Source organism: Kluyveromyces lactis, assembly GCF_000002515.2.
Source record: "Kluyveromyces lactis strain NRRL Y-1140 chromosome D complete sequence".
Lineage (NCBI taxonomy): Eukaryota > Fungi > Ascomycota > Saccharomycetes > Saccharomycetales > Saccharomycetaceae > Kluyveromyces > Kluyveromyces lactis.
Genome location: NC_006040.1, coordinates 1,574,027 through 1,600,149, shown reverse-complemented (window position 1 = coordinate 1,600,149; position 26,123 = coordinate 1,574,027). Strand labels below are relative to the sequence as shown.

The 26,123-nt window shown below is 37.4% G+C and overlaps 16 protein-coding genes across 16 annotated transcripts; 8 read left to right on the top strand and 8 right to left on the bottom strand.

Moving 5' to 3' along the window:
* Positions 1 to 74: 74 nt before the first annotated feature.
* Positions 75 to 1,343, top strand: RIO2 (protein kinase RIO2; the record flags this gene model as incomplete). The annotated part of the gene is made up of 1 exon (XM_453904.1): positions 75 to 1,343. The coding sequence occupies one exon, from the start codon at positions 75 to 77 to the stop codon at positions 1,341 to 1,343; it is 1,269 nt and encodes a 422-aa protein (XP_453904.1).
* Positions 1,344 to 1,379: 36 nt separating this feature from the next.
* RTT106 (Rtt106p) lies at positions 1,380 to 2,759 on the bottom strand (the record flags this gene model as incomplete). Its single annotated transcript, XM_453903.1, has 1 exon — positions 1,380 to 2,759. One exon carries the CDS (start codon positions 2,757 to 2,759, stop codon positions 1,380 to 1,382), a length of 1,380 nt encoding a protein of 459 aa, XP_453903.1.
* Positions 2,760 to 3,219: 460 nt separating this feature from the next.
* KLLA0_D18964g (phosphatase PAP2 family protein) lies at positions 3,220 to 4,257 on the top strand (the record flags this gene model as incomplete). Its single annotated transcript, XM_453902.1, has 1 exon — positions 3,220 to 4,257. One exon carries the CDS (start codon positions 3,220 to 3,222, stop codon positions 4,255 to 4,257), a length of 1,038 nt encoding a protein of 345 aa, XP_453902.1.
* A 259-nt stretch (positions 4,258 to 4,516) lies between these two features.
* Positions 4,517 to 5,590, bottom strand: SPS18 (Sps18p; the record flags this gene model as incomplete). Its single annotated transcript, XM_453901.1, has 1 exon — positions 4,517 to 5,590. The coding sequence occupies one exon, from the start codon at positions 5,588 to 5,590 to the stop codon at positions 4,517 to 4,519; it is 1,074 nt and encodes a 357-aa protein (XP_453901.1).
* A 1,059-nt stretch (positions 5,591 to 6,649) lies between these two features.
* Positions 6,650 to 7,522, top strand: SPS19 (2,4-dienoyl-CoA reductase (NADPH); the record flags this gene model as incomplete). The annotated part of the gene is made up of 1 exon (XM_453899.1): positions 6,650 to 7,522. The coding sequence occupies one exon, from the start codon at positions 6,650 to 6,652 to the stop codon at positions 7,520 to 7,522; it is 873 nt and encodes a 290-aa protein (XP_453899.1).
* Positions 7,523 to 7,816: 294 nt separating this feature from the next.
* On the bottom strand, positions 7,817 to 10,066 carry PSY2 (Psy2p; the record flags this gene model as incomplete). Its single annotated transcript, XM_453898.1, has 1 exon — positions 7,817 to 10,066. One exon carries the CDS (start codon positions 10,064 to 10,066, stop codon positions 7,817 to 7,819), a length of 2,250 nt encoding a protein of 749 aa, XP_453898.1.
* A 751-nt stretch (positions 10,067 to 10,817) lies between these two features.
* On the bottom strand, positions 10,818 to 11,816 carry COQ4 (ubiquinone biosynthesis protein COQ4; the record flags this gene model as incomplete). Its single annotated transcript, XM_453897.1, has 1 exon — positions 10,818 to 11,816. The coding sequence occupies one exon, from the start codon at positions 11,814 to 11,816 to the stop codon at positions 10,818 to 10,820; it is 999 nt and encodes a 332-aa protein (XP_453897.1).
* Positions 11,817 to 12,193: 377 nt separating this feature from the next.
* RAV2 (Rav2p) lies at positions 12,194 to 13,261 on the top strand (the record flags this gene model as incomplete). Its single annotated transcript, XM_453896.1, has 1 exon — positions 12,194 to 13,261. The coding sequence occupies one exon, from the start codon at positions 12,194 to 12,196 to the stop codon at positions 13,259 to 13,261; it is 1,068 nt and encodes a 355-aa protein (XP_453896.1).
* Positions 13,262 to 13,295: 34 nt separating this feature from the next.
* On the bottom strand, positions 13,296 to 13,757 carry SPC19 (Spc19p; the record flags this gene model as incomplete). The annotated part of the gene is made up of 1 exon (XM_453895.1): positions 13,296 to 13,757. The coding sequence occupies one exon, from the start codon at positions 13,755 to 13,757 to the stop codon at positions 13,296 to 13,298; it is 462 nt and encodes a 153-aa protein (XP_453895.1).
* Positions 13,758 to 14,102: 345 nt separating this feature from the next.
* Positions 14,103 to 15,506, top strand: KLLA0_D18799g (uncharacterized protein; the record flags this gene model as incomplete). The annotated part of the gene is made up of 1 exon (XM_453894.1): positions 14,103 to 15,506. One exon carries the CDS (start codon positions 14,103 to 14,105, stop codon positions 15,504 to 15,506), a length of 1,404 nt encoding a protein of 467 aa, XP_453894.1.
* A 71-nt stretch (positions 15,507 to 15,577) lies between these two features.
* On the bottom strand, positions 15,578 to 16,576 carry LIP2 (lipoyl(octanoyl) transferase LIP2; the record flags this gene model as incomplete). Its single annotated transcript, XM_453893.1, has 1 exon — positions 15,578 to 16,576. The coding sequence occupies one exon, from the start codon at positions 16,574 to 16,576 to the stop codon at positions 15,578 to 15,580; it is 999 nt and encodes a 332-aa protein (XP_453893.1).
* Positions 16,577 to 16,821: 245 nt separating this feature from the next.
* On the top strand, positions 16,822 to 18,207 carry RKM2 (protein-lysine N-methyltransferase; the record flags this gene model as incomplete). Its single annotated transcript, XM_453892.1, has 1 exon — positions 16,822 to 18,207. The coding sequence occupies one exon, from the start codon at positions 16,822 to 16,824 to the stop codon at positions 18,205 to 18,207; it is 1,386 nt and encodes a 461-aa protein (XP_453892.1).
* An 87-nt stretch (positions 18,208 to 18,294) lies between these two features.
* CBS2 (Cbs2p) lies at positions 18,295 to 19,407 on the bottom strand (the record flags this gene model as incomplete). Its single annotated transcript, XM_453891.1, has 1 exon — positions 18,295 to 19,407. The coding sequence occupies one exon, from the start codon at positions 19,405 to 19,407 to the stop codon at positions 18,295 to 18,297; it is 1,113 nt and encodes a 370-aa protein (XP_453891.1).
* A 796-nt stretch (positions 19,408 to 20,203) lies between these two features.
* CAB5 (putative dephospho-CoA kinase) lies at positions 20,204 to 21,064 on the top strand (the record flags this gene model as incomplete). The annotated part of the gene is made up of 1 exon (XM_453890.1): positions 20,204 to 21,064. One exon carries the CDS (start codon positions 20,204 to 20,206, stop codon positions 21,062 to 21,064), a length of 861 nt encoding a protein of 286 aa, XP_453890.1.
* Positions 21,065 to 21,207: 143 nt separating this feature from the next.
* Positions 21,208 to 22,605, bottom strand: REF2 (RNA-processing protein REF2; the record flags this gene model as incomplete). Its single annotated transcript, XM_453889.1, has 1 exon — positions 21,208 to 22,605. The coding sequence occupies one exon, from the start codon at positions 22,603 to 22,605 to the stop codon at positions 21,208 to 21,210; it is 1,398 nt and encodes a 465-aa protein (XP_453889.1).
* A 1,327-nt stretch (positions 22,606 to 23,932) lies between these two features.
* On the top strand, positions 23,933 to 25,990 carry MSS116 (ATP-dependent RNA helicase; the record flags this gene model as incomplete). Its single annotated transcript, XM_453888.1, has 1 exon — positions 23,933 to 25,990. One exon carries the CDS (start codon positions 23,933 to 23,935, stop codon positions 25,988 to 25,990), a length of 2,058 nt encoding a protein of 685 aa, XP_453888.1.
* Positions 25,991 to 26,123: the final 133 nt, after the last annotated feature.

The window sequence follows — 26,123 nt, the reverse complement described above, 5'->3', positions numbered from 1 at the left end:
GAGCTAAAGATAACTCTCATTATCAGTACTGTTTCAAACAAGTAGGTGGAATACACAACGCCTAGTCTTTTATAATGAAATTAGACACATCTCATATGCGGTATTTGACCGCAGATGATTTCAAAGTATTGCAAGCTGTGGAACAAGGGTCTAGAAACCATGAAGTTGTACCAACTCAACTTATACACAATATATCTGGTATGCGCTCCGCAAGTGGTACCAACAGATCAATCAGTGATCTTGCAAAATTAAGTTTAGTCTCGAAATTGAGAAATTCAAAATATGATGGTTATAGATTAACATACAACGGATATGACTATCTGGCATTAAAGTCTATGTTAAATAGAGACACTTTATACTCCGTTGGAACTACTATCGGTGTCGGAAAGGAATCTGACATTTATCAAGTGAGTGACCGCTCAGGTGAATCCAAAGTTTTGAAAATTCACAGGCTTGGTAGAACGTCCTTTCATACCATTAAGAATAACAGAGATTATTTAAGGAATGGACAAAGTGCATCATGGATGCATCTATCTAAACTAGCTGCAAATAAGGAATATCAGTTTATGACAATGTTGTACGATAGAAATTTCGAAGTTCCGCAACCTTTTGACAACTCAAGACATTGTGTCTTAATGGAGCACATCAGAGGATATCCCATGAGAAGATTAGGAAAACATAAAAATTTGCCAAAATTATATTCAGACTTGATGTGTTTCATAGTGAAGTTAGCGAACCATGGTCTAATTCATTGTGATTTCAATGAATTCAATATTATGATTAAGGATGAGCCTGAAGGTGAAGATGATCCGGGCTACGTTGTAATTGATTTTCCTCAGTGTATCTCCATTCAACATCAGGATGCGGCCTATTACTTTAAGAGAGATGTTGACTGTATAAGAAGATTTTTCAAGAAGAAGTTGAAGTATGAACCTCAAGAAGACGCTACATTTTTAGATACGGACGGTTTTGGTGATGGTTTCAAATACCCGCACCCAGTATTCGAAAGAGATATAGAAAGATGTGATAATCTTGATGAATTGGTTAAGGCATCAGGTTTTACCAAAAAGCACCCTGGCGACCGGGATCTCGAATTAGCTGTGCAAAGCATGAGAGACGAGGAATATACCAAAGAACGTCAAAATGAAGACGACAGCGATTATGAAGTGCAGAATGAGTCAGATTATTCAGCTTATTCAGATTCTTCCGATATTTCTGATGATGAACTATCCGATTCAGAAAGCGAAGGCGACGAAGAAAATGAACGTATTATAGAGGCTATTTCCAATGGTGTAAGTAACTTGAAGATTGACAGTTTAGGTAACTATATACTTGAGGAATAAGCTGAACATTAGACTGTTCGCATTTTATTAATATATTTAATCATACTCCACGCCAGATCCCTCCTCTTCCTCTTCATCGTTGTCATCGTCCATTGTAATTGGAATATCTTGGATTAGGCCATTCTCATCAAGTAGATCAGGTATTTCATCGATTTCCATTGAGAAATGATTAGAAGGTGCAGCATTCGGGGATGCCCGGTTAAGTATTTGTCTATTCTGCTCTTGCTCTTGCTCTTCCTTCTCCTCCTCCTCTTGTTCTTCTTCCTCATTATCATCTTCTTCTTCTTCTCCGTCATCGCCCTTTTCAATGCTATCATCATCCTCGTCGTCATCATCATCATCGTCATCCTCGTCATCATCACCACTACCACTTCCGTCAGAAAGATCACTTTCTTCCTCAAAGTTTTGGTCATCCTCGTCATCAGACTCACCATTCATTGTATCCAATGTGCCTGACTCTTCTAAAGCCTCTTTTAATGCAGACTGATCGGATGTCTGTCCAGATTTCGGTGTTTTGGCCTTTAATTCATCACTCATAGACTTGTCCTCTACCTGCTTTTTCTTGACATATTCGTCAATTTCGCTGAACTTGTTCTGATCTATCATGGAAAACTCGAACCTTTCCCCATCTTTGGTAATTAGTGTTACATTAAAAGTTAGTCTGGTGATTGAAGAATATGTGATGGCATCTATTTGTTTCGATTCAAATAAGAGTATAGGCTTTTTGAAACCGAATATTATGTGTTCGGGTAAAAAGAACAAGGTTCCTTCTTTGCTACCTCTATGGCAATCGACAAAAAAGGAATGATGAGAGTCCATAACAGATTTTGAGAACGGATCAGATATCCTAAATCCAGTAAGGATAGCCTGACGCCTCATATAATCCACACATAACTGGAAATCACTGTCTTCGGCTTTTAGAAGATTTCTCTCCTTGAACTGCTTTAGTATTTGTTCTTTATTCAAAGTAATGAGAACAGGGTCAGCGTTTGACCCATCCCGTTCGTAGTTCATGTATAGATAGACCAAATTCTTCTTTTCTGGAAAGGGCAAAAAGGTGGAAAATTTGACCGACTGCTTAATGTTATTAATCACATATTCAACGTTGTTGTTTTTGTTGAAGCTGATCATTGGTGATTGATCTCTCTCATCAACTGCTATTAGCACAGTGAGCTTTTTCCGTAAGGGAGATAGCACAGAGACGTCCTGCAATTCAAACACAACATTCTCATCATTAACTGACAGCGTATCCGTGGTGGTTAGTTTGCGCTTCTTATTGTCGATATCCTCATCTTGAGAATCTTTCCCACAGTTATAGACCTCTTGAAAGATAGATATTGAATCAGGTTCTTTACTGACAATATGAAGAACTTTTTCCCTTAAAGACTCAGAAAGCTTCTCCAAAAAATTAGGCATGCTATGACTCAAGGGTTACGCGTATGATTCAATCTTAATTGTAGAACTAGCTGATCTCTTTTAGTTTCTTGAACATTCTTTCACCCTGCATGACCTTCTCGTGCTGAACTTTGAATGTGTGCTGTTTTTCCATATTGCTAAAGGTGTTTTCATTTCTGGTTAAATTTGATTGTCACGTGACTGTTTTCATTTTGTCTTTCTTTCTCTGTTTACATTTCCGGAATTTGTGTCACATCGATTTCCGTTTATTATCCAATATATAAGTTCTCTGGAAACAGATTGGCAGAGATGGCTTGGATATAAAAACTGACACAAGGAACAAAGACATGACTGTAGTTATTGTGTATTGTTTTAAATATCTAACAAGCTTCTAAAGAAACCAATAAACATTGTCAGCGCAACTTCCTAGCTTACTGTTGGATTTTGAGGGGGTTAAGGTTTTATAAAAATTTTGCAGAGAATGCCAATCCTTTCTAGATATCTATCGGTGGTAGGAGTAGATCGCGACGTATTCATAAATGTGAGAGGTAATTCAGTGTCACTACTCACTATTGGATTCTATGTTATGGAATGGATGCTATATATTCTTTTGTTTGTTTTTGCCCAGCTTTTTAGGCGTTTAATACACCCGCGCTTCTCTGACTTCAGCCTAATTGATCCACAAATTTCTCATATGACTTACTCCCAAAGGGAGTTGTTATTCCCAAGAATGTTTGTATTAATGCTTACAGGCGGTATAACATTCTTGAGCGGGGGTACTATTAACGCTTTGAGCCCCCGATATTCTGTGACAAGAAAATGGTGGAACACGCACTCCACGATGTTAACCATTTTGGGCACAAACGCTGTACAAAGTACTGTAGTTTCGGTGTTGAAAAACATCGCAGGTAAGACAAGACCAGATCTTATGACAAGATGTATGCCTGTTATAAAAGACATTGCTCCAGGCCAGTTCAATATCGACATTCGGTCGTGTTCTACCGATAATTTACGTGTCTTGGCTGATGGCTTTAGAAGCTTTCCCAGTGGGACGGCAGCAACGGCTTTTTCCAATTTGACATTATTAACTTTCATGATTCTATCTCGAGTGAATATCTACCAACATGCTACTTCTTCAAACTCAATTACTTTACCCTTGACTGGATTTCCGATTCTTTTTGCCACATTGATGAGTGCATCCACTCTCGCAGATAATAGACATTTTCTTACTGATAATGTGTTTGGAGCTGCAATAGGAATTTCAAGTGCTATGTTGATATATAGGCAATATTTTCCACCAATTTGGAGGAAGCCTGCAATGTATACCTTGGCTAATGGTACGAAAGTTGAGCAAGATATGACTTTAGCATACGAACCAAAACGTTTTTTCAACGATCAGGAGTTTACATGGAAAGTCGACCCCTCACAACAAAAGGGTGATGGTGAAGAACCAGAAATTGTGACTGTAAGAAATTTGAGTAGACGAACATACCCAAGCAATAGTCACGCAACTATATAGTACCCAAGCATACGACTATCAACTGTTCTTTTTTTCCTTTCTATTTATGCTTTTCCTTTTCATCTATATCAAAAATAAAAAGTGGATCGAAAGTAAATATCATTTCATCATCGAAGTTTACTTCCAGTTTTAAAATATTTGAACAAAAATATTATGTCACAGGATATGTGATAGAGGGTTTCAACTCCACCCCAATTATTTAAATGAGATATTTATAAAGTAAGTGAAAGAAATTTGAGTGAGTTTAAGCTTCTCAGCTTCAAAATTCTTCCCATCCGTCTTCTCCTGAAATCTTCTTTTCTGAAGTTTTGTTTTGTGCCGGAGCTTGGGTATGCGTTGTTGAGGTAGCATCTGCCCCGTCAAACAGTTTCGTGTATTGTGATGAGGTAGCAGGTCCATCCTGTGTTTCCTGTAATTGTTGTTGCAGACCCTTTGTGAAAGAGTTGAGAGCTTGCAGTCCATAACTACTGGATTCTTGGAATTTTTGACCAAACTGCTTGGCAGCCCTGACTGCCTCTTCAGATAGATCTTTTTGTGAGAATTGTTCGACATTTGGTTTGATGATAGATTCTTGAACTTCTTCCATTGATTTCGACACGGCTGAAGAAAATAGGCCCCAACCCTTTGTGAAAGTGCCAAGCGGGTCCTTTTGAAAGTTTTCCAAAGTCAAGGTAGTAGAGCCAGGTTCAGCTTGATTTCCTTTCTTATGTTGAATAATAGGCGTGTTTCCGAAACCTTGATATTTACCACCTTGGGATGGCGGTATATGTTCTGGTTTCTGTAAGTTTTTCTCACCGAGTGTAGCGAAATAGGATTCATTTTTCTCCTTTTGGTTTACTGCTTCTTCAGAGCCAAGTTTTTCAGACAATGAACCATTTAGCTGAGGGGTACCGGACCTAGAGTTAGTTGCTGTAAGCTGGGTTGGGTCAAAATCAGAGCGATCAGGTTCTTCCCATTCTTTGCTTTCACAGATAGCAGTTAGTTTATCTTTATAATCCGAAGCAATAACGTTATCATACTTCAACTTCTGAGGTAAACTCGAATCAATCCCATGGTCTTCCAGATACTCAGTAAATTTGTCATTACCACCGTTTTCCATTCTAACTAGTTCGTCTGATTTGAACTGATCCATAGTGATGGATCTAACGAAGGAGATGTGCACTCCTAATCCTCGGTGAATACCGGCACATTCCAAACAAATGAAAACACCGAATTTAGGCGAGGCCCATTGTGGATTATGAGCCCCACAGTCAAGGCATTTCTTGTTTCCACCAACTTTTTGTAACTGTAACAACCTTCTCCTGTTATCAGGATCGACTTTCCACTCTGACATTGGATCTAGACGGAGAATTTGATAATGATTGTAGTGATCAACTGGAAAAAAAAGAAACACAAGCTTTAAATTCTCAGCTCACTGATTTAAATTGTCAAAAGTGTTATTGATGGCTCCTAACACTTCAGGCACTATCGATAGTTCCAATTCTTCTTAATTGACTTTTGCTTTCCAGCCACAATATCGAACAAATGTTCTACCCCAAAACACAAACTAACGAACCAACACTTAACCTCTAAAGCGTGTCAATACTGTAACAAATATCGAATGATTCACAACACAGATGCTGAGCCCTAATAATCACACTAGGAAGCAGAAGAAACACACGGGTACGTCAGAAACCACAACATTCACCGATTCGTTGATTCTCATGATAATAATCAACATGCTAAATTTCGATTTTCACCGGAAGGTCTAGATTTGAATTTTCATGCAAAGAGATAGAGAAAAAGCCGCCCATGCCCGGGTAACAAATGTTCTTCTGGCTTCGGAAATGAAAGTATTAAACACGAAGCCTGACATCCTGTCTCGAAAAGTTGCGAAACAGCTCGGTACCGGTATCATTACGTTGTTAAAGGGGCGATATAATGGTTGGAACTTGCGTTTTGTTTCTGGAGTGCATTGTATAAGAGTTACTGAACAACTACTAGCATTTTAATAAGCTAATTAGATCAATCAGTACCCGGATAATTTGTTACCCGGACAGAAAATACATCCTTCTCCGCTCTTTATTCAGCAGCTGTAACCTGATAATGCCACTTCTCTATGGCAATTATATAGTCAGACTTGTTAAGCCCGTAAGTAGAAGTAATGATCATCGAATTCAAATGACTCCATCTCCAACTAGGAAGCTAAAACATATTCGCAACTTAGGGGATTGCCCTTTTCTTAGGGTGTTAGTTTGAAATTATCTTCGCTGTGTTTATTGTATATATATATACTGGTGGGTAAATACTGCTAGGTCAACATTTTCTAGATTTAAGGGACATATACTTCATCACTTCGATGAATTGTGACAGGAATTGAGCATAGAGGTACGCAGAAACAGTATAAGAGAGAATGCCTAACACTTTAGATAAAACTTTTGTTGAGAATGGGCCGTGGAAAAAGGATACGTTCCATGGCAAGGTCGTGTTTGTCACCGGAGGGGCAGGAACGATATGCAGGGTACAAACAGAAGCAATGGTGCTTTTAGGTTGTAAAGCTGTAATCGTTGGTAGAAACCCGGAAAAGACGAGGAAAACGGCCCACGAGATTGGACAATTGGTCCATGATCCACACTCTTGTTTGCCCATTTCAAGCGTCGATGTCCGAAATGTGGATCAGTTGCATGAGGCTGTTAAAGTGGCCATTCAAAAATTTGGTAGGTTAGATTACGTTATCGCTGGCGCTGCTGGTAACTTCTTGGCGGACTTTACACATCTATCCTCGAATGCTTTCAAATCAGTGGTATCAATTGATCTTTTGGGTAGTTTTAACACGGTCAAGGCTTGTTTCCCAGAATTGGTCAAGACTAAAGGTTCTGTACTCTTTGTCAGTTCCACTTTACATTACTATGGCGTTCCATTTCAGTCACATGTAGGTGCTGCCAAAGCCGGTATTGATGCCTTATCAAATGCATTGGCTGTAGAAATGGGACCATTGGGATTAAGGTTCAATTGTGTAGCTCCTGGTGCTATCGCCAACACTGAAGGGTTGGCACGACTCACTAAAAATGATTCGAGCTCAGATCTGTCAGAGATGATTCCATTGCAAAGGCTTGGCACAACAGTTGATATTGCAAACACGACAGTGTTCCTTTTTTCTCCTGCAGCTTCATACATCACCGGAACTATTCACGTCGTCGACGGTGGTGCCTGGCATGTAGGCACACAAATAACGAGAGAGTTTTATCCTAAAGAGTTGAATTATGCTTTTGATTCAAAACTATAAGAACCTTCTCCTTCTGGCTATTAGTTGACTAACGGAGAATCCATTGCACATTGTGATTGGATCATTCAAAATAGTAAATCTGTAACACACAGATCATATAACTCTTATTCTTTTTCTCCCATCTATAACTTCAAAGTCTTGTTTTTCAATTAGAGAATGCAAGATCTGACCTTGAATTGAATATTATCCTAGTTTTTTTAATACTTATCCCTATATAAAACAACAACCTCCTTCTTTTTAACCTTATTATTAATATGCATCTAAATGCATCACATCTTCAGATATATCTGAATGTCATACTTCAACTTCCAGTGTAGTATTATCATTTTCATCAAAGCTAGTTTCCGTTGTTGATAAACTAGCAAGCTTTTGGGTTTCCTCATGATAAATAGCCATCATTTCTCTTGTGAAAGAAACGTAATCTGCCTTCAGTAATATATCACCATATCTACCGCAGATGTACTTATTCAACAGCATGAAATTCCTTGAACTTTTACTACCGGAAAGCGGAATATCTTCCTGCTCAACCACTTTTAATTGAGTGTTTAACGACTTTAAGAAATCTAAAATTGTAGAATTAGCCATATTATCTTCGTTCAAATTTTCCTTAAAAACTTCAAATATTGGATCGAAGAGATTCTTACCAATAAGATATCGAAGATAGAAGTCGTCATTTAAAAATACGATGTTTTTGAAACAACGCACTGCAGCAAGCCTTAATTGAAGGATATAATCGCTTGAAGCAAGTGATATAAGCCTGATCAAAATTCCATTCTCGAGAATAAATCGTCTAGATATTGATGCCTCATGACCTTGAATCATGAGATTGAGAAGTTTCACAAGTTTTATGAGTAACTGTTGATCACATTCATAGAGATTAACAGATCCATCGATGAAGCAATGGAAAAGGGAGGGCGCAACTTGTCTATAGAAACATTGCAAGTACTCAGCTAGCTGAAATTTCTCGTGATTTCGTTCACCGTCTAATCCATCATGATTTTTGCCATTCTGAATTTGAAGCATGTTATCAATTCGTGTGTCGATATTGTCATCATGGTTTTGATAGTCATCTACAATATAGTCTTCAGGATCTAATAAACTTACAAGTGCTTGGAAGGACTGTTCCTTCAATCCCGGACTCTTATCAGTGAGCAGGATCTTGGTCAATATAAGTAAAAGAGACATATCTGTAGAATCAATATCTGAATTCTCGTCATTCAATAAGGTGACTTCGTCACTTTGCACACTTTGGATTAGTTGGATATCGTGTTCAATGAGCCCCACAACTATATCCGTTGCAAGGATTCGAATATCGTTATTAGTTTCCATGTTGAATGCAAATTGGATGACTTGGAACAACCCTTTCTTGATTAAAAATTTGTAGAAAAGGGTTTTTTCTATTGAATTTAGGTTTTGGGAAAGTTGGATGCATTCATGTAATAGTTTTATACCGTCCCTTCTTTTATCTGGGGTGACGGTTGAATCCTCCTCAACTTTATACATCGAGATGACTTGATTAATAAAATTGTTGCTATCCTCCTGTAGGAAATCTATTATGGAATTCTGGTATGACAACATTAGGTCAGATATGAAGGTGAAAGATTGATCATCCAAAAATCTAACTAGAACCACATCTTTCAAAAATTGAAGCCTAAAATTTTGCGTAATCATTAATTTGATCGTTGGATCTGAGATGGGAATCATTTCCTTGAAATTTGGCTCCTTATCTTTCAAATATTGTCTATGGTTAAGTTTTGAGTTTGGAAATTCAGTATCATATTCCAATATACCGCAAACGCATAAAAAGTTTTCATCATTGATCATCTCTTCCAAAATCTCCTTGCTGTTGAACAATATTAGAGTTTTCACAATGTTGCTCAATAATAATAAATTTCGATATAGTTTAGATTCTTCTGACTGATAGAATGATCTGATTAGTGTTGCTAAATAGTGATCGTTGATAACAAATTGAATTGTCTCATTTCGCAGATAATCAAATGACGTGTTTTCGTTTAGAATTTTCAATGCTTCTAAAAGGGATTCTTCTGTCTGGTTTGGTACATTTGAGGGAAGATTGACCGGTCCTGTTATTATCTCATGAACAGACCCGATTCCATCATCTGTCGATCTTACAGCTACCAAAGAGATGCGGCTTTCAATGTTTTTCTGTACAAAGCAAATATATTCACATAAAGAATCGCATCCAATGCTTTCTTCAAAGGATAAAGCTATATCCTGACCATTCAGATCCTTCCAGACAATAAGAGTTTCCTCTTGACGCTGGTATTCGATGTTTTGTTCGAGCCTGGACTTAAGTAAGACCTGGTCATCGGAGTCTTCATCGACCACCAAAAGATACGCCATTTTCTCTGCAGTCTGAGTGTCATCTATAGTACGCTCTTCCACTGTCCCCTGACAAAACCCTGTCCCAGTATCCTTCCACTCGTTATTTTCCAACACATAGACTTTCACGCGTTTCTTCTCAGTGTATACCGACTGTTTGGCACCATCCCCAGAAACATGCATATTGTTAGATTCAGACATATCTTATATTATGCTGATCGAAGCCCTAATAAATGGCAAGATCTCGTAAGCTCTTTCTGCTAATTGTGACCTGACAAAATAGGTTCAAAGTCTTGTAAGCAAAAGTTGCAATGCGTTAACAACCGAGTGAGTCCGAAAGAAAACTTGAATGTTTACACTTCGTCGAAAGCGTCAGTGACTTCTTCCAGTTAAAAAAAAAGGACAAAGAGGATTAAACACAAGCGCTATAAGAGCTTTGAAGTAACAGATTCTTGTATGTTCAATATCAGATTATCCTCCCCTTCCGCTTAAAACCCTCACAAGACACTGCTTCTCTTTTATTATGGGGTGAGATGAGATGCCCTGGTCAGAAGTCTTAAATTGGATAGTTTTTAACTTTGTTCTTTTTTTTCTTCTTCTTGGCCGCTAAACGCAGTGATAAGAAAAAAGAACAGTTTTAAGGCTGCAAAGCACACCGAGGGAAAGAGGACATCGTACTGAAGTTCGATCATAATTGTTTAACATACCGCGTTAGCAAATAAAAGTGTAGGCAGTGGTACTGTACGTAGCAAGGATGTTAGCTATAGATATATTTTTTAATCGATCAAGCAAAGGCGATCTTTTTCCTCTTCAATTGAAGACGTTTATTTCATTACGTACGTATTTCTATTTCTTTTTTCCTGGTTCCTATATCCACAGAATGACCCTGCATTATACTTTACAAAGCAACTTTACGCCAGCCATCACGATTTGGGGATTGAGGGTTTAAAATTCATTTCTCGTAGGTCTCATACTTAAGCTTGAACTGTTTTCTTTGTTTCGCTCTTTCCTTTCTAATTTTTCTCAAATCTGGAGGTGGTGTGACGTTTAATTCTCTTCTTAGTTCGTCTATGTCCTTATCCAAGATTTCTTCCCAATAGACATTGATGAGAGGTTTGCAATTCAGCCCTGCTTTGACTGCCCATGGGAGGTAGATGGAGTAAAGTCTTTCCTTTTGCACTTTCTTTAATCTCAATGGTGCTAATAGAGCACCAAGTGCAGCCATTGGGACACCAATGTTTGATGCCTCAAATGCTTTAACTGCAATCTCACCTTCGATTATGATTGGTAGGTCATTTATTGCATGATAAAAGTCATGGCATTGTCTATATCTCTTAAATATGAAAGCATGGACAGGATCATCGATATAAGTAACTGGTGCCCTTGTGTCTGGAGAGACCCCCTCTTTCATCAACCATTTGTAGTACGTATAGCCAACTGAATTTTTATCCATCTTTGACAATCGTTCCATGTCAAGGCTTTCCGATGTGATGTTTGGTCTGTCTTGTAGAATCCTTCTACCAGTCTTATCTAACAACATTGTCCGTTTTAAACTTTCAAGAAAGCAAGGTAGAGCAGTAGCTTCTCCTAATTGAACGATGTTCTCACCGTTCTCCGGGTGGAAATAAGATTTTAAACCACTGATACCGAAGAGCATCATTCGCTCATACCACCAAAGTGGAACATGACCCTCATAATTAGGTTCTATCGGTCTTGTGTTTCGTAATGCATTTAACCTTTCTTGAGTCCTTTGTTCCATCTTATGCTCATACTCTCCATTTTTATTATGCAGATTCCCTTTCTCCATAGCATCTGCTAGTCTAACATCTTTCCCAATCAATAGGTCTCCAAAAGCTGCTATTGCAGTAAATACGATTGTTCTCTTGCTATTATTCAATGGACTGAAAGCGTTACGACTTGCTTGTAAGGATTTCTTACTTACAGTAAACATTTGCGGTCGTCGTCTGATGCGTTTAATAGCACACTTTCCCTAATAATAAAAAGCTGTGTCCCGGAGTACAACTCGTCAATTGAGTCAAATCTAGAATCTGTGTAAACCTTGATCCTAATCCACGCCAGCAATTTCAATTACAACCACTTTACAATTTTCAATGATCTTCCTTTATCTCTAGTTAAAGTATATGTGGGTGAGTCGCATCAACTTCAAGAAAAGGTTTAAATTTGAAATATTCAGAAGAATCATCATACGAAAAAGGCAAAAGAATAGTAAAAAGGTTGACAAAGGAAAACGCCCATCTTAGCAAGGCTCTTGCTATCTACACGCTAAGGGAGCTTTGCTACATTAATTCTCAATTGCATAAATCCGAGATGACTACGGAATTATATAATGATGGGGCATATAAAAATGCTCCTACATATGAGGAGAGCTCTTTGTTACAACAGACATGGTTGATTAAAGAAATCATAAAGCCTGAGCTACCTAACGTTATGGACCATGTTGAGAAATGCATAAACCAACTATCTAGTCCTGAGAAATTTCGAATGCCTCTTACCAATGGGAATAGTGTCTCCGTTAACACATCAGGTGCCGCGCCAGACAGCACATCGATTAAAGGGACAATCACTAGACAGGCCGGATTTATAGTGGATTTTCAGGCTATCATTAAGCTTCCAGACTTTAGCAGGGGTAAACCAATAGTTCTAAAGATGGACCTTGATAAACAATTTCCCTTAGTTCAAATAAATGCCATAATTACAAATTTATCATCCGTATTGTCCTTATTTGACGAATTACAGCAACTTTCCGAATTACACGATATGAAACTTGATGATATTCATACTTTTCACAATAAAATTGGGAAAATATTGGAGTTACTTACACAATCTATTACATTATTACAAAATCCTCCACGAGAATTGGTCTTTCCGCATAATAACAACAGCTTCTTAAACGACAACTTCTCTGAATCTCATGACATTTGTGAATCAGCACATCATTTGGTCAATATGGAATTAGTGCTATTCAAAAACGAGATTTGCTTGGACATTAGGAATTTGACAAAAGTCATTAAAAAACCCTGGAGTGAGATCGATTCGAAAACTGGGTTATCATTCAGTGATAAAGTCAGAGACAGGCTGAAGCAAGACAGAAATGGAAAAATCGCAGAGATCCTTAAGGAAGAAGGCTTGCAAGTTGAACAAACATCTATGATAAACAATTTGATATCCAGTTTTTCAGCAACTGAAAGAATCACTCTTCCGCAAGCAAGCGATCTATTGGCTAGGTGTGTGACATTTAACGGGCGAGTTGTCACTGAATGCGAGAAAGTTTCAATTACCACCAGCGATCCTACATTGATTAGTGTCAGTGCAAAGTTGAACGGGCTTGAAAACAAAATCAGCAATCACTTTGTAAATATTCAAAATTTAAGTTAACAATGCGATAGATAGAGAGTCGGCGTATGCTTATTTATCTCTCTTCATGCAATTCCTGTATTCTTTGTATCAGTTCTTCTTTACGATTCTTTAAGTCTTTGAGACGTTCCAATTCTTCATGTGTCGAGGATACTATTACAACTGGATCCGATTTCACATTATCTATGATGGGGTTACTTTCTTGATTGTTGAATCGTAGTTTATTCAATTCGAATGTTTGTGATAGAGTGGCCCGCTCCCTTTCCAATTTGGTTAGAGCTTTTTCCAGTTTACTATATAGTTTTTGTAACAATGGTTCTATATCCTCCATCAAATCAAGTCTGGCCCTCTGCACATCATATTCTGATACCAACTGGAATACCCTCTTAGTTTGTAGCATATTTATAGCAAGTTTAGTGCTTCTATCTGTAGTGACCTTAGATACGGTTAAACATTTCGCCATGTCATCGACACATGCTGCTAAAGCATCTACACCCTCCGAAAGTACCTCTTCCATTGTGTCAAATCAGCTCAAATAACAATGCCAAATTATCACAGTGCGTTATCCAATTACAATCCTGCCGATCTATGTGAAGTGTTGTGTTTTCATGTGTATGTTGCGTAATGTTTGTTTACCTCTTTTCTATGTGGTGAATTAAAATAATTGTGATTGAAATTAAGTCCATTCTTTTCTCAGTTTCATGATTTTAGTATTATCTTCACAGAAGTGGTAAAGCAGCTTCAGCAGTATTTGCTACGAGGCAGTCTCTCCATTGAAGTGAATCAGAAGCCGAATAAGAACTTGCACTTTGCACTACCTTTTTTTGCATATGGTTTAATTGGGTTCTTATAAGCAGTGAATATGACTGAGAAACAAGGAAGTCGATTGGATCCTCTTTCAGCAAACCAGAGTAACGATAACACAAGCACATCAAAAACAAAAGGAAGAAGAGCTCGTTCCAACTCAAGCAGCAACGGTTCTTCGAATGACAACTGTTTGAATTCAAGTAATGACGCTCTTAATAAACTGACTTCCGCTGAAGATGAGAGAACACAGGCCAGAAACAAATACACACATGTTTTGGTTCTAAAATCGTTGAACAACACATTTGAGACTAAATTCTTAGTAGTTCCATTCAAGCCCAGTGGACTAAAATTGGGACGACCTGTCATTGGAGCTTCAAATTCTGGAAGTAACGGAGGACTTTCCGGCAAAGCTGATCCACAGGTGAAAGCTGATAATGGAAATTTTGATTCTAGAGTGCTTTCAAGAAACCATGCATCGTTATCGTGTGATGCTAAAACTGGTAAAATATGTATACGTGATCTGAAATCATCTAATGGTACTTTCGTGAATGGTAGTAGGATCGGTCAAACTGATGTTGAAATCAAAGTGGGGGATGTGATAGATTTAGGGACGGATATAGACACAAAGCTTGAACATCGTAAAATAAGTGCATTAGTGGAGGACATTTCAGTGATACCGTTGATTGGCGAAAACGATAAACTACTAGTATCAAATAAACGAGATTTCAGGAGTACACCTGCAAACAATGGGATTCCAGACCCAATGGTCACGATAACAACTGCTCAAAAAGCTGCGTTCGAAGCCGCCATGTTCGGAGATGTAAATAATCTTGACCTCGAAGATGCTGTATTGGGGTCTGAAACGGAAATATTGAGTGGAATATTTATAAACAATTCTATCGGAACAAGTCCGAATTTGATTAATATCATCAAGACCTTAGTGACAGATCTAACACTTGAAAAGTTGGAATATGAAAAGTTGAAATCGATTGACAATTTCATCGTTAATTATATTACAAAGCTTGAATATCTATCAAAGATGAAAATGGAGCAAGCGGACTCACAACTAGTCAAACTTCAGAAAAGCGTTAAACAGAAGCTTGCGAATCAACAGGCAGAACTAACCACCATCCATAATGAAGAAATACAGGCATTAAAACAAGAAAATAAGAAGCTTAATGACTCCCTAAAGGAAAATAATGACTTGAAAAATACTAAGATCAAACAGCTAAAAAGTGAAGTTGATGAATTACAGACACGTCTTGAGGTCGAAATATTTAAAAATACCCAATTACAACAAGCAAAGTCAAAACCGGTAAAGACGAAAGACGATGGTACTGCACAATTACCAGCTGTATCAACAGGTAGTAAATTACCCAGTACTACAACCAACTTGCTTTTATTAAGTTCTATCTCGGCAGGGGCTTTGGCTGCTGTGTTTAAATATGCAACAAAGTAAAACTAATCATAAATATCATTCTTAAAGTAAAAATTAATCTAAGCATTTCTTGCAGACTACGGGTGATGCGTCTAATCAGTGTAAATGGGTAAATCATCAAGTTGAATTCTCTCTACTGTGGTAATGCCCAAAAGTTTAGCTAATTGATTCACGAATGCAACTGCTACATCATTAACAGAGGTAGAACTATCAGGGACTTGTTCTCTTATGGAAGTGGCTTTTTTTTCTGACAGCCCGCACATGGTAAAACTGTTCATATAAGACAAGTCTGGGTCAACGTTAATACAAATACCATGTGAGGTGACAGATCTTCTGACATGTATGCCAATACTGGCAATTTTTTCTTGATTAGAGACCCAAACGCCGGTATCATTGGTTTTTTGGGTAATTAAATTCAATGGTTCATCTGATCCTTGGAATTTTGGAACTACTTTTAATGCGTTCATGGCCGCGTTATCAATAGTTGAAACTAAGCATTTGGCCGGCAAGTTCTGAAATGTCTTTAAATCGAGAATGATGTATGCGACTATTTGCCCTGGACCATGAAACGTCACTTGGCCACCTCTTTCAGCCTGCACAAATTTGGGTTTTTTATTATATTTCTGTTTTGATGGAATAAAGCCTTCATATCTGGCGATCTGTTCATCCGTAATTTGTTTCTTAACACGTTTTCCGCCAGTATAAGTGGGTTCAAATTGAAATGTAAGCACAATTGGATTTGGCTTCATCTGATTGATATTATCTAGTATCATTTGTTCGTGAAAATTCAATTGTATCTCGGCATTATGTTCTTTTTGTAAGTTTGTCATTTCTCTCTTTATCTTGGATTGTAGTTGCTTAATGTCAAGATGAGCGCGTACAAATTTCTCCTGAATATCGATCCCCGTTTCAAATGGGATCTCTTTAACGAATTGCAAGTGTCTGATTGTTTTAGCTGAAGGATCAATTGGTTGCGTACGGGCGGTTGATGTGCATTTCAGAGTGGATTGAAACCGGACTTTACGGAAAATTGTACATCCAAATTTTGAAGGGTACCAGTAATTAGTACCTATCAGCATCAATTTAGACATACTTAGAGTACTCTCTGGAATCTGGCTAACGCAGAATAATTGCAGGTGGTTAAGGCACCTATGTCATTATCTGAATTGGGGCCTTTGTTTATGCGGAAATTCAGAAATGTACTGTTCTGTTTTTTTTCTCTTAACAAAGACATCGCTGAAATTTAAGAATATGAAGCACAATGAAGCGATGAGCATACAGGAAACATGTTTCATGACGTAGCTTCAGTAGATAGATCATATCACGGGGTTCAACAATGAGAAATGATGAAACCAAGTTTTCAGATGGTAAGATTTCTAGATTACTAGAGTGGCTAAATGGGTCTGGAAAATGCTACGTTAATCCAAAGATCGAGGTATTTGAAGATCCGTTAGTTGGCCGAGGGATCAGGCTTGGCAACGGTATGTTGACCAAAAATGAAGTATTAATTTCCATTCCTAGTTCTCATCAGTTAAATTTTCACACGGTGTTGCATTGGATAGCAAAATTTAATAAGAATATCTTTACCAATGATAATATATCAATTGGTGAAGCTGCAACGGAATTGTTTGATGACCAGGGCCAAGAAGATCCCAGAATAAAAGCTTATGGAATTTTCAATCAAGAGGAACTTACTGATTTCAATTCTTTTCAGCTACTATGTCTTTTTATTCTTGCAGAATGGATTCTGCTTCCGAATTGGTCTAACGGTACAATAACGTCATGGTGGAAACCGTTTTTCGACATATTTCCTACCGACGACGAATTGAGATCGATTCCTACAAAATGGAGTCTAGTCCGTTCGGATAAAAATGCATCAATTTTACTTGAAAGTCTTCCAACGGCGTCAAGTGAGCACGAAAAGAGGATTAGTCAACTTTTGCTAGCTGATTGGAATGCTGTACGAGGATTTCTTAAAAAATGGACCGAAGAATTTACTCATTCAACTATTGGCATGGATGAGTTGTTCTCGCATTTTGTACACATTTATTTTGTGATTAACTCGAGATGCCTATATATGGAAATTCCATTAAAAACTGATGTCAAAGATTATTTCACTATGGTTCCCTTTGTCGATTATTTGAACCATACTAATAAGGCGAGTCTGCATTGTTATCCGGAAATCAATAAATTGAAAAGGAATGTCTACGGGTTGGGAGAATTCTCGATTAGGGTTGGAAATCACCAGTATGAGAAGGCCGGCGAAGAGTTATTTCTCAACTATGGTGCTCATTCGAATGATTTCTTATTGGCTGAATATGGCTTCACGACTTTATGCAATGAGTGGAATTTCATTGATTTGACTCCAGAATTTTGTAATATGTTTACTGACCCGAAGGATATTACATTTTTGGATAATCTCGGATACTGGAAGGACTTCACTATATCTAAAGGGGAGATAAGTTACAGAATTCTGGTCGCTGTCTCTTTGCTAGTTCACCGTGATCACCGAAAAACAGAGAGATTCGCTCTGGGCTATATTACGGAAGAATACTTCGAGCCAGAAACTTCTTCCGTAATAAATTCATTACTTCGAGAATTAGAATTCCAATATATGTCCAAAATTGATAGAATCAGTGAGATACAGGATGATGACTGGTGCAAACGAAATCTTCTCAATTTATATGAAGGATATATAGAGATTTTACGAAGTCTTTTGTAATGCATGCTATATCCATACTTAACAAGATACTCATAACTAGCAAGGTAAAATTGTCCTCGCTATTTTTAGTCATTAAGGTATTACTATTTACAAGCTCCAAAATAATGCTCTATCTTTGGTTGACTGGATTTTACCTCTAACAAGGTTGAACACCATTTCATTCTTAGGAACAGGAATTTTCTTATATTTAGCTAAAGAAATGAAATACCCTGTTAATTGATTGATGTTAGTTTTGTTCAAGGCCTTTGAATTTTCCAGCATACGTGGTCTCATAAATCGTCTATCATAAATATGTTTGTGGATCACCTTTTTTAGTATGTCTTTATTGAATACAGCGTCAAAGTGTGGGGTACTTCGCAGGAAGGGGTAACAGATGTTCAAAATATTGATTTGCTCAGTTAATAGTTCATCGACTAGCTGTTGGAAAAAAGGGGATTTCAGTAACTCACCGTATCTCTGGCTCTCAAACAATACTGCAAGCGGCTCAACACATGAATCTATGAGGAGCCTTTCGCACTTAATCAGCATGAAAACACCATACTGGTGGAAAGAGGGTTGGAAAATATGATGACTTTTAGTCGGTTCTTTAAGTTTAGCTAAAAGCTGCATTAAAGGAAATGTTTCAGTCCATTCTTCTTTTAATGTTTTCTCATAGGTGTAATTTTTAATTCTGTCAGGTACTTTAGTAATGCTAATTGGGATAGGGTTCTTATTAATCCTTAATGTGAAACCTTTAGAATTGATGATAGTGCCGTGGTCGTTATCGACGTTTGCAATGAAGAGTTTAGGTCTTTCCTCATCTTTGTTCCATATGTACCTGTTAATAAACTCGAGAAGCCCATAACCTGGATTGACAATTAAGACATTCGAGTTGCTATCGAGACTCTTTTTGTATTTCTGAAACGTCATAGTGAATGACTTATTTGTGGCTTCAGCAACTATAAGGTTATCAATTGCTGTTATTGCACCGGTAGCCAATTTTGGCGGGGCACACGATGCCATGAACTGTCTTGTTTCGGGAGTTTTGCGAAACACCGTTAACTTTGAATTTTGATCAGTGAACTTTGTTAAAAGCTTTGAGTCCTGTAGAAGTACAACAACATTAGGAATAGTAGGCTGTGTCGGTATCTTTGCGATGTCGAATGCAAGCGCTGATGCTATATTAGATGTTCCCACTGTGTAGACACGAGGTAATGACATGATAATGCTGTTTGATCTTCAGATGTATAAAGAGAGAATGGGAACCTAATGAGTCCAAAAAAAATAATAATAATAATAGAATAAAGAGCACCAAATGAAGTTTGAATAGAATATTACACGTTCGAATTGATCTTGTCAAGTATAAAAGGCACCAGTCAGTGAAGAATACAGATTCCCTGCAATCTTCCCTCGAAATGAAAAATGCAGACACAAAAACTCTGGCAGAAGAGAATCTCAGAATTTGAAAGTAAAGAAGTAGCTACCAGCAGCCTGTATAACTTCAAAGAAAGTAAAACTGTATACTGTCCCTTGAGAAAGCTCCTTCAGGTGGTTATCTTGCATATTATCGATGGAAAATGTGCCTAATTTGACATCTCTTTGTTCATCATCTTTTTTCATAAATTTTCAATATGGAAATTTTGCACCAACTGAAGTAGAGAACTCGAATCAAGTAATGTTGACATTTGACGTTATGTGATCTTGCAAAACATAATTACAAATTAACAATGGAGTTACAAATGCAAAGAGAGTTACTAAGAGTTGAAGAGCGGGTTCAAGAATTTCCCAACGTCCATAGATCCTGATTTTTAAGTGTAACGGTTCTATCTCTTGAACAATAACCTTTCAAGATAACGTTCAAGGGGACATTGATATACTTATAAAAGAATCCGAATTACTGGTAAGGTAGTTTTCTGCGAAAGACCATCTGGAATTTACAGTTTGTTTGAAAATATTTCGAGAAATTCAATAATTGTTAGCATAAGGCTGTAGAAGTGATCAATTGGCGTCATACTAAATGTTGATAATTGGTTTAACTGGTGGCATAGCTTGCGGTAAATCTACGGTTTCAAGTAGACTTAAAACACATTATAGAATACCGGTGATAGATGCAGACGCAATAGCAAGGAGGATTTTGGATCCTGGTCAAAATGCATATAAGAGGGTCATAAGATACTTCTCTGGTAAAGTCTCTAATCTTGTGCTTGCAGACGGCTCCATCAATAGAGCTGCATTAGGAGCATATATTTTTGCGAATCCAGAAGAACGGAAAGTTTTGAATGGTATAACGCATCCCGAGGTAAGGCATGCAATTTTGTTGAAAATCCTCATGAACTACCTCAAGTTCCATGCGATGTGTATCTTGGATGTTCCTCTTCTTTTTGAAGCGAACTTGGATATAATATGCGGGATAACCGTCTGCGTAGTTTGCGACAGAGATCTACAATTGCAAAGACTCATGGAGAGAAACCCTGAATTGACTGAAGAGCTAGCCCTGGCACGAATTGAAGCACAAATGAGTATGTATGATCGTATTTCCAGATCAGATTATCTTATCGACAACAATGGTGACATTAAAGAGTTATTCGGAAATATAGATGGACTTTTGACATATATAAAACCATCTGCTATAACAGTATGGCTTGAGTATTTCCCTCCCTATGGCTTCGTCGCCGCTTTATCCGTGATATTTTCTAGATATCTGAAGCAGCGCTGGCCATCCAAATTCACGAATAGCAGCAAAAAAGCCGCTCTTAGGAAAGACAAACAACAAGATGATGATGATAAATTCCCTCCAGCGGATAGTGATTTAAAAAATGAGAAAGAGAAGACACCTGAAATTAAGAATAACGTAAAAATTCTCTATCACAGCGTTTAAAGGTATTTAGGGACTTGTTGACAAATGACTAATGGTCATTACTAGTACAACTGAGAAGTTCAGTATATATACGTGTATATAACGATATACAAAATTGAATGATTTATTAATGTGTCGTGAGGTACGTTATAAAATGCAAGGTTTTATGTGGGAACTTCGTAGTTATCATCGTTCTCCGACGTATCTGGTCTTATTGGGTACGTGTTAGGGTGAACTTCGGGAACCCTCTTGTATGGTAGTCCTCCTCTATCTTTCCTTAGCAATAAAGAGTTTCTACCAAATGCACGAGCCACTATGGGGGCTCTTTGCTTCCTTTTTCCCTTACCCACATCATCTTCGTCTTCGATATGAACTGGTTCTAATGCTGGCTTGTTTAAATCAGGGCTGAAAGAAGAAAAATTCTTGGCTACTGAAGAATGGGCCTGCGTTGATAGTTTTACGGGACCATCTCTTAATTCTGATATATCAGAGTTTTTTACACCTTCGATATTGATGAGCAATGGTTGAGCACCTTGTCCATTCCAAGCTTCTAGGATTATTTCTGCGGGTTCACCATCTTTGAAAGGTTTTAGTATTTTCTTCAGCTGTTTTGGAGAGGCAACCAACCCATCATTCGGTAATCCATCCCCAAAAATTGTGACTAATTTAGAATCATCTTTGAATCTAATGCCAGAAACAGTTTTTGTCTTTTTCCTGTTTTCATTTTTTAGAATGGATATCAATCCGCTGTTAGCTGTGTTATCATTCTTGATCTTTTTAGCTGTGGGCTCTTCAGTTGGTTCATGGGACAATTCTCTTTTGCCATTTCCATTCACCTCATTCACTTCCTTGCTGTCTTTGATATCCTTTTTCAAATACTTCGAAAATGAGATCTTCTTCTTTTCATCGCTGTTATCAGGGTCCTGTACCAAATTCTCTTGTATGAGATTTTTTTCTGGAGGTATAATGGCTCCGTTGTCGTCAGATTCGTGCGGTAGAACGTTATTAACGTAGTTTTCGTCGTACCCAACTTTTAGAAGAAGTTGTCTATAAAGTCGTAGATTGTCTTTCATAGTTCCATCGATTATAGCAAGGTTTTGAACAATTTTCAGTAGATCTTCATTTTTTGCCAATGGTATCTGGGATTTTTCCAATAGCTCTTTGATATAACTGTTTCTATCTGATGGCTGCAAGTATGGCAATTCTTGTTGCATATATTCCTGTGGGTTATCTTTACTGACCTCTTGATCTTGTTGTATCCTTTCCTTTTTGATTTCAGATAACTGGCTCATATATGTTAAATACATCTTTTTCAACCCTTCAAACAGCTCTACATCAGCATTTGTTACTCCATCTTTACGCTTTTCAACATGGTCATTGTCCATACAAAATTGATTGAATGCTGAATCTAATGAATCTATATAATTATCCACTACTTCCATTTGCTCTTGTTGTAGTTCTGGTAAGCTTTGATATTCTTTGATGTCTGATTTGATCTTTTCAATCACGGTTGATTGTAACGCATGCGTTATGTTGACTTTTTCTGGTATCAGGCCGCTCATCGTACTAATGGGATCTAGATGAACAAGCAAAATAACTTAAAATATAGAAAGCAGCTCTCAAACTTCTTTTTGTTTACAGACTATTTTTGGTTTTTAGTCTCTTCTTTCTCTTATCGAACGTAGCAAGCAGTTACAGACTGTGTTGTTTGTTCTAAACAATTAAGTAGTGATGAATGATGAGGTTGTGTAGAGTAGCACCTTAGTTTATGCACCAACGCTTTAGTATCAAAATTCTGAAAGTAAAAGCGGAGTCCTCAAGTAAAAGAAGGTATTAATTATAGTTGAAATAAAGCCAGATATAAACGAGACTTCAAAATTTCTCTAAGTGTTAAAGAGCCTCTGTCCAAGTCCAATTACAGGGCTGTAAAAATACGCTTCGCTAGAGTTCCCCCAATCAATCTCGAGGACCGGGCACTCTGATGTTCTAATTCACTTTTTCTCTTATATGTTCCGTTAAGTTTCTATTCTTTCCGTAATTCAGATAATTTAATTTCAACAATTAAACAATTCAGTATTTCTTTCAGCTGAAAAGTTTCAAACGTAATCAACCAGTACAAGAAAGAGAATAACTGGGAAAGGGTTTTCGAACCGATCATTGATGTCAACTTTCTAAAAGAAAGAAAGAAACAATCTATAAGCCTCGAGAGACTCTTGTATGACTAGTAAACCAGCCTGACAGCCACCTTCTTTAGCATGAGTTTTGCAATAGACTTCGAAGTTTAGTGAACATTAAATGTTATCCGGGTAACATCTTGGTGTTCTCCATTTATATGGATATAAGTATATACCATGAGCATTGTTAATGCTTTGGTTGGGGCAAACTCGGTAGCAATCATCGACTACCGACTGCAATAAGTCAAATTACCAGCGATACTCGTCACACTCAAACATCGTCCGTTTGTTACCTTCCTTTCGGCTTCGTTATGGTTTGCCAAAATTTCTTTTCTATGTATTAGTAGCCTGGTGATGAGCTTTCTACGACATTTTCTGACGATCTTACCAAAAAAACGAAATTTTTCAAGCATCATTGTAAGTAATTAGATGAGATGAGATGAATTTAAATCTACTTAAAAGAGAGAGGTTTATATGTTACACCTTATCCTTTAACCTTACGAATTTAGTTTGACATATTTGTTTCTATCACATATAAGATAACCAGAACTAGATTGTTTTACGAACGAAAGAATTTCTTTATCTCGGTAAAATACTGCTTTATTGTATTTAAATCAGTTATCTTTTCCCACTGCCACAGCGTGATAGTTTTAAAGGCAGAGAATAGCAAGAAATACAGAGATTGTAATTCGTATTCAAGCTTCGACAATCAACCATGTTAGTTCTTCAACGAATCCCGAAGCGTGCTCTTCAATTTAATGGGGTTACAGGCACCGTGTGCAGTACTAGACTCTTCCATCATGCATTTAATTTAAATCTTCAACAAAGTTTTGTGCCTTCTGAGGAAAGACGGTACAGAAATTCGAACCGTGGATTTACCAGAGGTAGTGACAGTAATAGCAATAACAAATATCGCAATAGCAGTTATGATGATAACCGCTCACGTTCTAACTATGGGGGTGATAAAAGAAATAACAGAAACAATAACAACTATGGCAATAATCGCAACAATGGTAGTAGAAGAAGATATCAGGATGAAAATTCAGATATTGAAGTTTTCAAGAGCAAATCCTTCAATGTTACCACTTTAAATCCAGAGTCCTTCCATGAACAAGTCACTATTGACTCTTTGTTGGAGGAATCCCTATTAGACGCAAATGTTCATAAGGCTATTTCTGCCATGAAATTTGAATCATTAACTCCTGTACAGCAACGAACAATAAAGCCTATTTTAACCACTGAAAATGATGTTGTCGCCAAAGCGAAAACAGGTACTGGTAAAACTTTGGCTTTCTTAGCTCCATTATTCCAACACCTAATTTCAACAAAGTTACAAAACCCTCTTGCAGTTAAAGCTGTCATTGTCACTCCAACTAGAGATTTAGCTATTCAAATTGCTAGTGAAGTCAAAAAGTTACAACAATGCAACCCTTCTTTGAAGTCATATCGTTCCTTGACTTTAATTGGTGGCACGAACTTAGATAAATCCTTGAAAGATCTACACACTTTGAATCCTAATATTATTGTCGGTACACCGGGTAGAATTAACGATATTTTGGATAGAGTTGGGGCTAAATATTTCAAAGATGTTGATTTCAAGGTTTTGGATGAAGCTGATACTCTTTTACAAATTGGTTTCCAAACAGAGTTATCCCTCATCTCGAGAAAGTTGAACGAATTTAATACTCAAGGAGAAGAACACATCAGAACATTGTTGTTTTCTGCTACTATGGATCATAATGTTCAGGAATTAGCGGCAACTATCATGAATAAAAAGGATTGTTTATTTATTGACACTGTGGATAAAAATGACTCTGAAGCGCACGATAGCATCGATCAAAAACTTGTTATCACCAAAAGTTTTGCTGAGAGCATGGTTGCCCTCATTCAGTCTATTGAATCGGAGTTGCTACAAAAGAAGAACTTCAAAGCTATTTTGTTCTTGCCTACCGTGAAATTTGTCGATTTCTTCTCTGAGACTCTAAGCGAATCTTTGACCAAGAGAATTGATATCATTAAATTCCATGGTAAAATTGATCAAAAGAAAAGAACCAAGTTGGTAGACAGGTTCAAAAAGACGAACCATGGTATCTTTGTTTGTACCGATGTGGGTGCCCGTGGTATGCATTTCCCGTCTGTTGAACATGTTTACCAATTATGCGTTCCAACCAGCTTACCCAACTATATTCACAGAATTGGTAGGACAGCTCGTGCTGGCGAGTCCGGTGCTGCTACAATTTTCTTATTCAGAGAAGAATTGAAATTCGTGGACGAATTGAGAAGAGACACTAATGTTGTCATTAAGAACCAAGAAGACTACCTAAATCAAGATAAAGAAAATTTTGATATGATTTCATCTATCATAACTAATAATCCCGACTTCCCTGAAGCTTTGAAATCCATCATTGGTTTCTATAAAGGTGTTCAAAATGAATACAGACTCAATTACAAGGTTGCTCAGAACGTTTTACGTTCTTTCTCCGAATTGCACAGCGATTCAAGCATGTTACTACGCTTCAGACCTTCCGAAATCAACAATTTCTTTTCTAATAGAGATATGCGGTTTGTATCAGATCTTATCGATGTGAAAAACCCACATTCCTTCGGAAAAGATCGTGAATTTGATGACGAAGATAGATATACATCTCGTTCCCAAAACAATTATAAATCTAAGCAATCAAGCAAAAGTAACCGTTTTGAAGGTAGAAATGACTACTCAAATTCACGTCGTTCTCACGCCAACCAAAAAAGAAACTTCACCTTTGATGATTGATTTAAAGTCTACTCCACAAGGAATGTGCTCTTCTGGAATTGAGCCTTCCCTTATCAAGTTATTTCATTCCCACAGAAAATTTTGTTCTAGCATATCTCGATTATCGTATCAAACCCTGACCGCATATCTACCT